Source organism: Raphanus sativus, chromosome 4, assembly GCF_000801105.2.
Source record: "Raphanus sativus cultivar WK10039 chromosome 4, ASM80110v3, whole genome shotgun sequence".
NCBI classification, from domain to species: Eukaryota; Viridiplantae; Streptophyta; class Magnoliopsida; order Brassicales; family Brassicaceae; genus Raphanus; species Raphanus sativus.
In genome coordinates, this window is record NC_079514.1 from 31,907,441 (window position 1) to 31,916,417 (window position 8,977).

The window sequence follows — 8,977 nt, forward strand, 5'->3', positions numbered from 1 at the left end:
AGCGACAAGGAGCAGAAGGATGATTGGGAATATAAAGAGTGAGGTACTGGTTTAGAGGAGATGAAAAGACCTTCAAGAACTACGAGGAGGAATATGAAAGAGATTGGTGACGATGTTTATCTGGACTTGGATATGGTATTGGCCAAGCCCGTGCTAAGAAGATTAAAGTGGAGCAGAAGAGCGTGGTAGAAGAGATGGAAGCTAGAGATGATGGTGTTAAAGAAAATAAGGGTGTTAGTGAACATAGTGATTGAGTTAAAAAAGAGCTCATTGGGAGAAGAGAAGATAGTGGATGAGACAGAGGGGATGATAGAGGATATGAGAGCTAAATCTCGGGGAGTTCACCAAGAGTCGAGTGCTCAGGTACTCTTAATGAGGGAAAAAGTGATCTAGCATACTCTCATGTAATCTGCCATACTCTTATTTGTTTTCATACTCTTCAACCCGATGGTGAAAGTCGAAAGTGCCCCTCTCTACTTGACCAATGAAAACCCTCTCTACTTGACCAATAAAAATGCTCATTTACTTGACCAATCAAAAAAAAGCGCGGTTTATCTCTCTCTCTCCTGTCCAGGTGGATTTTCTCATTTTCTTAATTAGTTTTAATTTTTCTCTCTCCTCCCTAATTCGAGTCTCTCTCTCGACGGACGATTGACGAAGAAAGCGAATGAAAGCTAGAGCGATCATTGAGTGAGTTTCGATTGTAAAGGAGATTGCGGCTCGCTTGGGTGCTGAAATTGACCCCCAACCCAGGTCAGATAAAGTTCAGGTAAAGCATTGTCTTTCTCTGTATCGAATGAATGAAGTCAATGCGGCTCGTTAGGTTGGGATTTTTAGACAGTAGATTTCGAATATATGGGTCTTTGTGTTGTCAATTGAGAGCTGTATGGTGTGTTTGTTATGGAATTGGATTATGAACAAGAAATGTCGGGAATCAAAACTGAAATCCGGAATGAAAAGGGTGAAACTAGTAGACTATAAAAGTGTAAATAGGTGAAACTTTACTGTTGAGAAAAAGTGTAAACAAGTATAAATTAGTAGGACTATAATAGCAAAACTGTATAAGTAAGATTAACTTCAATTGTATACTTTTTATTTGGTACAACAGATAATGGGTTATTCTTCTACAAACATACACTTTGACTATGATGGACAATATGCGAAATCAGGAGATGATTATGAATGGATTCCAAGCGATGGTCGTTTGTATGGTATATCCTTTAAGACATCATCATTGGATGAGATCACTTATTCCTGTTTGAAGGAGAGGATATGCAAGAAGAAGAGGATAGATCCGTGTTTAAAGAGGATGAATCTGAGTTACATTCCACTGGTAGTAGAACCTAAGAGGCAATCATATATTTTGGATGATGAAGATGTGTATGTGTATCTGACATCAGTGGATAAAGAGGGAAGAAGAAGTATTTTGCATGTAGAGGTCATCGAAGAAATGGAGCAACAATCAGTAGTTGAGAAAGAAAGCTCATATGGTGGGAACTATAGTGAGCTTGCGAGTGGATTACCCGAAGTTGAAGGTAATCCGGGTGCACTCACTCTATTTCCTCGCATTGAAGAAGCAGAACTATATCTGCCGGGGGCTGAACGGGTGGAGAATGTTGTTATAAATGGAAAAGCCGAGGAAAGGGGCATTAATGTTGTTAATGGAGAAGCCGAGGAAAGGGGCATTAATGTTGTTAATGGAGAAGCCGAGGAAAGGGGCATTAATGTTGTTAATGGAGAAGCCGAGGAAAGGGGCATTAATGTTGTTAATGGAGAAGCCGGGGAAGGGGGCGTGGACAGTGAGGGCGACGTGGATAACTCTATGGGTGTTCGTCCTAGTTCGTACTATGTTGAGCTCCCACGTGTTGCAAAAGAAAAACCAGTGGTTAAAGAGTGGGAAGATGGTTTGGGTCTTCAGTTGTTTCAAGAATTTGAGAGTAAAGAAGCTGTGAAAGATATTATTGATAGAGCATCACAAGAGAACTGTTTCGGAATCAGTATTTGCAACTCGGACAGGGGTCGATATGTGGTAAAATGTCGGGGAGCAGATGAAGGTTGTAAATGGAGTGTGAGAGCAACAAAGATAGATAAATCTGAAGCGTTCTCGATTAGAACATACAGGAATATGCATTCATGCTCTCGCGTAACTTCAAGTACTGGAAAGAAAAGGAAAGTTACACCAAGATGTGTTGCAGCTATAGTGCACAAGGATTATCCGGGACTATATGAGACACCAACAGCGAAAATCCTGGTCGGTCTGGTGCAAAGGAAACTGGGTGTGGAAGTGTCGTATACGACATGTTTGAGAGGAAAAAAACAAGCTGTTGCGGATATTCGTGGTGATCCGGAGAAGGGATATATAATATTGCCTGCTTATTTGTATATGTTAGAGAAGGCGAACCCGGATACAAAAACAAGTTTGGTAGTGGATAAAAACAACCGGTTCAGATACCTATTTGTTGCGTTGGGAGCCTCCATTGAAGGGTTTGAATACATGAGGAAAGTCATCACTGTGGATGCAACTTTCCTGAAGACTGTTGAAGGTGGTTGTTTAATTATTGCCACGGCTCAGGATCCAAACCTTCACCATTATCCAATAGCTTTTGCTGTGGTTGATGGGGAGAAAAACGAAAGCTGGAAGTGGTTTTTCACGACGCTGAAAACTGTTATACCGGATTCGACGGAATTGGTGTTTGTTTCAGACAGAAATCCAAGTCTGATAAAAGCTGTTGGTGAAGTGTATCCGATGTCTAAACATGGGTATTGTATCTGGCATCTATCGCACAATGTGAAAGCTCATGTCAATCAAGGCAGGGACGAGGTTGCACTACAATTCCGAAAAGTTGCATGTCTTTATTCAGAGCATGAGTTTAAAAAGCAGTATGACGATTTTAGGGAGAGGTATCCATCGTGTGCTAGGTATCTTGATAAAAGTGTCGAAGTCAAACGGTGGGCGAAGTGTCATTTCCCCGGTGCTAGGTACAACATAGACACCTCTAATTGTGCGGAGTCTTTGAATGCGCTATTTGAAAAGGCGCGAAGGATGTCTTTATTGCCTATGCTTGATACAGTTATTGATAAAATGTCTGAGTGGTTCAACAGACATAGGAAGGATGCAGCAGAAGGACCGTCATCTCGAAAATTGGTTCCTTTGGTGGAGAACAAATTGCATAAGAGAACACCGAAAGGTTCAAAACTTTCAGTGACTGTATTGAACAGTTTTCAGCTTGAATACAGTGTTATTGGAGAAGACGGGAAGACTTATTCTGTGGATTTGCAACAGAAGACGTGCAGTTGCAGGAAGTTTGATATAGATAAATACCCATGTAGACATGCAATAAGAGCTATCATTAAGTGTTTGCAGCATGATAAACCATTACAGTTGAGTGACATGTACGATTTCATCTCGAATTATTACTTCATTACAACATGGGCGAAAGCGTATCGAAGGACTATATATCCAGTCCCTCATATAACTCATTGGCTGGTTCCAAAAGAAGTCGCGGCGGCGAAGTGTCCTCTACCTCCAGACTACAAGAAAAAAAAAAAGACATCAGGAAAAAAGGCATCCTTCGGCGGGAGAAAGTCGGCCCCGTCCCCGTCCTAATAAGTATATCCCGAATAGGGGTCTGGCTAGCTATTTCAACTGCTCGCAGGGTCCTGAAGGAACTGAAGGAGTTGAAGGAAATGAAGGAACTGAAGGAAATGAAGGAACTAAATGAGCTGAAGGAGTTGAAGGAGCTGAAGGAGCTGAAGGAACTGAGGGACCTGAGGGAACTGAAGGAACAGAAGGAACTGAAGTGTTATATGAATGTGAACCTTAGTGAAACCTGATTAAAGTGATTTCGTTTTATGATTGTAAAACTTGGTGAAACTTTCGTCATGTAACCTTTCGTTAGTTGATGACTATGTTTTTAGCTATGTTTTTAGCTATGTTGAGAAATCCGAATACATCAATGTTAGCCATGTTTTTAGCTATGTTAGCTAACAATGTCACGATTTTGATACTTTACGAAATGTTAACAATGTTCTGTCGAATGGGAAGAGAATACATCATTGTTAGCTATGTTTTTTGTAAACACTACCTCGTGGGATTAGAAAAGATACATATGTCACAAAATCAAATTTTATCATGCATGAGCACATCTAAAACGTTGATAGAAAATAGAATATATCAGGTGTAACCATAAAATCAATCATCTAAGTACAGTAAAACCAACAAAATCGGAAAAATCAGTAAAGTAAAACTTTAAAGGTTTTTGTATAACTACAAACTAAGTGAAGCTATAAGCACGAAAATCCTACACGAAAAAATTTCCGCCCATTTTTTCGATTTTTGACTTTCCACAAAATCGATGCGGAGGCGACGTAGAGGTGTATTAAACCCATTATTTTTAATGTTTTCGCCATTTACCTCAGCCAATCTCTCTCTCTACTATTCAATCTCTCTCTAGATCTCTCTCTACAATCGGTCGCTCTTATTTCTAGATCTAGGTTACTCAAAATCATGACTCATCCAGACGAGGAGTATAGCCAGATGAAGGCTTTGAAGAGAGACATCAACATGCTTGGCTGCGTGGCGGATGCCGAGTGTGGGATTCCGACCAGATGCCCTTGTGGGGGGACAATCATCAACGAGGTGGCTCGGAACCTGAAGTATCAAACCGATTTTGATACTTTACCGGGGAGAAAATACTTCACTTGCAAAAATTATGAGGTAATTTATAGAAAACGCCCAGATTTATAGAAAACGCCCAGATTTTTTATTGATACTTTCGGATTTTGATACATTCCCGTTTTACGTCTAGAATGATGGCTTCCATTTCCGTCAACCATGGGTCTTCGGAGTCCAGGAAGAGGTTGAAATGTTAAGGAAGCGCGTGGATGCGATGGCTGCAGAGATTGCTGAACTGAAGTATAATCTAACCCGTCAGAATCCCACCACTCCATGAGATGCGTCCGGTCCATGACATTAGTCTACTATCTGTTGTTGTTGTTTGCTTGAGATTATGTTCCCTTGTTGTTGTTTGCTTGAGATTATGTTCTTATGTTGTCGTTGTTTGCTTGAGATTCTGATTTACCAAGACTCTTCGGATTTACTTAAGTTACACTAAGTTGCAAGTGAAACTTACTAAAGTTTCCCTATTCTCCCTCCTTCACGATCTACGAAATATCATAAATTCACGAAGTTACACTAAGTTGCAAGTGAAACTTACTAAAGTTTCCCTATTCTCCCTCCTTCACGATCTACGAAATATCATAAATTCACGAAGTTACACTAAGTTGCAAGTGAAACTTACTAAAGTTTCCCTATTCTCCCTCCTTCACGATCTACGAAATATCATAAATTCACGAAGTTACTCTAAGTTGCAAGTGAAACTTACTAAAGTTTCCCTATTCTCCCTCCTTCACGATCTACGAAATATCATAAATTCACGAAGTTACACTAAGTTGCAAGTGAAACTTACTAAAGTTTTCCTATTCTCCCTCCTTCACGATCTACGAAATATCATAAATTCACGAAGTTACACTAAGTTGCAAGTGAAACTTACTAAAGTTTTCCTATTCTCCCTCCTTCACGATCTACGAAATATCATAAATTCACGAAGTTACTCTAAGTTGCAAGTGAAACTTACTAAAGTTTTCCTATTCTCCCTCCTTCACGATCTACGAAATATCATAAATTCACGAAGTTATACTAAGTTGCAAGTGAAACTTACTAAAGTTTCCCTATTCTCCCTCCTTCACGATCTACGAAATATCATAAATTCACGAAGTTACACTAAGTTGCAAGTGAAACTTACTAAAGTTTCCCTATTCTCCCTCCTTCACGATCTACGAAATATCATAAATTCACGAAGTTACCGAGAGAAGTTACCCAATATATAACATAAGTCTTAAATACCAGTCTTCAACATCAAACAAGAAAGTCACGGGAATTTAAAGTCATACAGACCGAATAATTCGAGTTCATCCACATTAAAACAAGCACATACTGGGAATTCACTCCGTCTTCTTACCTACTTTTTTTGTCTTCGGCTTCTTCTTAGCCGCCGCCTTCTTCTTACCTGCTGCCTTCTTCTTAGCTGCTGCCTTCTTCTTAGCTGCTGCCTCCTTCTCAGCTTCTGCCTCCTTCGCTGCTGCCTTGCTTCTTAGCTGAATGGGACTCCTCACAGTTTCACCAACCAACTTAACCTTTTTCACAGGAACTGTTTCTTTCCCATCATCTTTTCTCGACCTCTTTTTTTTCGTGTTTACAGAAATTAAATTGTTTTCGACCTCCGCAGCATGTGCATACATCTCCGCATCATCATCATCCATGTCAACATCACCATATTCCCTCTGTACATCCTTTGAAATTTCGAGAATGACATCTTCAACATTATTATCCTCTTCCTCCGGCTCGTTATTGTCACCACCATCCTCTTCCTCCGGCTCGTTATTGTCACCACCATCCTCTTCCTCCGGCTCGTTATTGTCACTACCATCCTCTTCTTCCGACTCGTTATTGTCACTACCATCACCATCATCTTGGACCGCCGGATTGTCACTTCCGGAAACACTCAACCTAAGACTTTTCACTTCCTCTTCTAGCAGACCTAGCTGCGTAGACAATAAAGTGACTTTTTCATTCACTCCCTTCATAGCATCTCGAACTGCATCTCTGACTGCATTCATAAGCCGACCTTCCATAGCTTTTAAAGCCTCAGCTCCAGGAGTAGCTCCACTAACCTCCACCGAATCAGCATTAGCCTGACCAGATTGTACATTATTCGATGGTCCTCCGATAGGATTGGTGGGACCTTCAATCTGACCTGTGCGAGACTCTAAATCCATGCGGAACTGTTCTTCAAAGAAAACTTGTTTCTTCCCTTTCCGTATTATCTTCGTCCAACCATCAACTGCTGCATCATCGGCGTCATCGGCCCAACAACTCTCCTTGTCCATTCCTATGGTTTCCAGAAGTTCCTCCTCAGCTGCTGTTGCTACCAAGATACTCTCAATATCCTGTGGTAAAAATACAAAAATACTAATTACCTTAGTTTCACCAAGTTTTCATAAGTCTCATAAGTCCCTTCTCCTCAATTCGACTCCACATAAAACATCAATTACCTTTGTATTATTACCAAGTTTATCGTTCACAGCTTTCAGACTGAATTCCTTGGTTCCACTTTTCCGTTTGTACTACATCTTGCACATCCGCGGGCAACTACTATTTGCACCATTCACATTTTCTCGGAAATGGTTCCTCAAGCTTGGAATTGCCTCAAAGGCCAACAACTACCAACACACAACAAAAAAGACATTAACATCAATTAAACAACTATGTTGAAGAGAGCTTGAGAATACCTCCAGAGGGATAGGAAAGCTTGTAAAAACCCAACTCGTCGGCGCAAGCCCGTCGCATTTTTCCAAAAAGGTAGAGACATCCTTCAAGTTATGTTCGAATGCATACCGCCCCCAAGGGAACGTTACACACGCATCTAGGTCATCAACAACACTCAGGAAAAAACTGTCCACAGGTGATGCTCCCTCACCACTCTTTCGGCCTCCGACAAGGATGCTGGCTAAGAAGAACAGAACGGCCATCTTCTTACGATCCTCAGATGGCTTTGATTTCATCGCCAACATCTGCTTCTCCAGGTCAGCGTATGTTACCCTTTTCCCTCCAAAATACTTGTTCATGAATGTTGTACCACCCAACCTCTCATGGTTGGGGGGATACTCATGGCAGTATAGTCCAGAAATGAGTCCTAATTCTCTAAGAGAATATCGGATTGCGACGCCATTAACGACAAACCATAACTCATGCTTCTTCGCAACACAAGCTGATCGCAAAACGAGAACCCACATTCCCATCCACTTCTGCTTTCGGTTTTTAATATGGAAGAAATGCTGGAATTGTGGGTGCTCTATGAACCATTCCACCTCCTTCGCTTTCAGGATCGTTTGAATAGTTCTTATCGCCGAGTCAATGTAACATTTTCCTGAAAGCTTTAAAGACTTTTGATATTGGCTTGAAGGAAAGTGTAGTTTCGATAGCATGCCCTTTTCTTCGTCATCTACAACCTGCACTCAAGTGAGAACCGGATCACGTACGACATCTTACAACCATCAACATATAGTTTCACAAACTTCGACTAAGTTCAGCAATCACTAACTCTAAATTCCACTTAGTTTTCCACACTTATCTAATCTTTCAAATCATCTATGTAAAAGTTTTCAATTTCAATACTTACCGAATCTGCATGCGACTCAGTTTCATGATGTCGTCCAAATAGAATTATCTCCCTTTCATCAGCTTCTTCGTCGTTTCTTCGGGGCTCTATTTCGTCTCCGGGTTCCTTCTCTTTTTCTCCTTCGTCTCCGACTTCCTTCTCTTCATCTCCTTCGTCCCCGGCTTCCTTCTCTTTTTCTCCTTCGTCTCCAACTTCCTTCTCTTTTTCTCCTTCGTCTACTTCTCTTGATTTCTCCCCTTCATTTTTCTTACTTGATTCTTCCTCTTCCCCTTTTCCATTTCCACTGGCATTGTCTTCGCTTTCATTTGCATCTCTGGGACTTTGGTCGGTTCCTGGGCCGACAGGTTTCTCGATAATCCTTGGGTTTGCTTCATCTCCTACTACACTACTCGAGCCGTCTTCTTTTGCCTTCGTAACGTCTGGATTCATCATGATTTGTGTTTTTGATTGTCGATTGAGGATTCGAATTGAGTAGAGTTTTCAGATAACTCGAATAAATTCTACTTAGTGAGAGACGGTGAACTTTATGTCTTTTCAATCAACCAATAGAGTGGGGAGAGAGGGGAAACGTATTAGGGAATTCAATTTCTGGAAGTGGATATCCGATTTGTTTGGGTCGGTTCTGGGCCCGGGTTTGGATAGTCCTAGGTAGAGTTGTAATTATAGAAGTTTCTCTTGGTTTCGTTGTCTTTTTATAAATTTTCGTGTAAAAATAAAGATAAATGAATTTCTAAATC

General features: G+C 40.8%; 2 protein-coding genes across 2 annotated transcripts; one reads left to right on the forward strand and one right to left on the reverse strand.

The window, feature by feature from the left end:
- The first annotated feature begins 210 nt into the window (after window positions 1-210).
- On the forward strand, window positions 211-3,834 carry LOC108850713 (uncharacterized). The gene is made up of 5 exons (XM_057008212.1): window positions 211-363; window positions 710-769; window positions 1,109-1,535; window positions 1,779-3,585; window positions 3,657-3,834. Exons 1-5 carry the CDS (start codon window positions 211-213, stop codon window positions 3,832-3,834), a joined length of 2,625 nt encoding a protein of 874 aa, XP_056864192.1.
- Window positions 3,835-6,003: 2,169 nt separating this feature from the next.
- LOC108850427 (uncharacterized protein At3g43530-like) lies at window positions 6,004-8,669 on the reverse strand. Its single transcript, XM_057008213.1, has 5 exons — window positions 8,433-8,669; window positions 7,351-8,070; window positions 7,231-7,281; window positions 7,114-7,185; window positions 6,004-7,008 (listed from the first exon to the last, which is right to left on the reverse strand). Exons 1-5 carry the CDS (start codon window positions 8,667-8,669, stop codon window positions 6,004-6,006), a joined length of 2,085 nt encoding a protein of 694 aa, XP_056864193.1.
- Between the last annotated feature and the right edge of the window lie 308 nt (window positions 8,670-8,977).

Excerpts from the sequence above, each read along its gene's own strand:
- LOC108850713 (XM_057008212.1), top strand. The coding sequence starts at position 211 with ATGGTGTTAAAGAAAATAAGGGTGTTAGTGAACATAGTGATTGAGTTA. Across the intron at positions 364-709 it reads ACCAAGAGTCGAGTGCTCAG|GAGATTGCGGCTCGCTTGGG; the intron begins GTACTCTTAATG and ends TCGATTGTAAAG. Across the intron at positions 770-1,108 it reads CCAGGTCAGATAAAGTTCAG|ATAATGGGTTATTCTTCTAC; the intron begins GTAAAGCATTGT and ends TTGGTACAACAG.
- LOC108850427 (XM_057008213.1), bottom strand. The coding sequence starts at position 8,669 with ATGAATCCAGACGTTACGAAGGCAAAAGAAGACGGCTCGAGTAGTGTA. Across the intron at positions 8,071-8,432 it reads AAGGAGAAAAAGAGAAGGAA|GTTGTAGATGACGAAGAAAA; the intron begins GTTGGAGACGAA and ends ACTTGAGTGCAG. Across the intron at positions 7,186-7,230 it reads GGAACCATTTCCGAGAAAAT|TACAAACGGAAAAGTGGAAC; the intron begins GTGAATGGTGCA and ends TGCAAGATGTAG.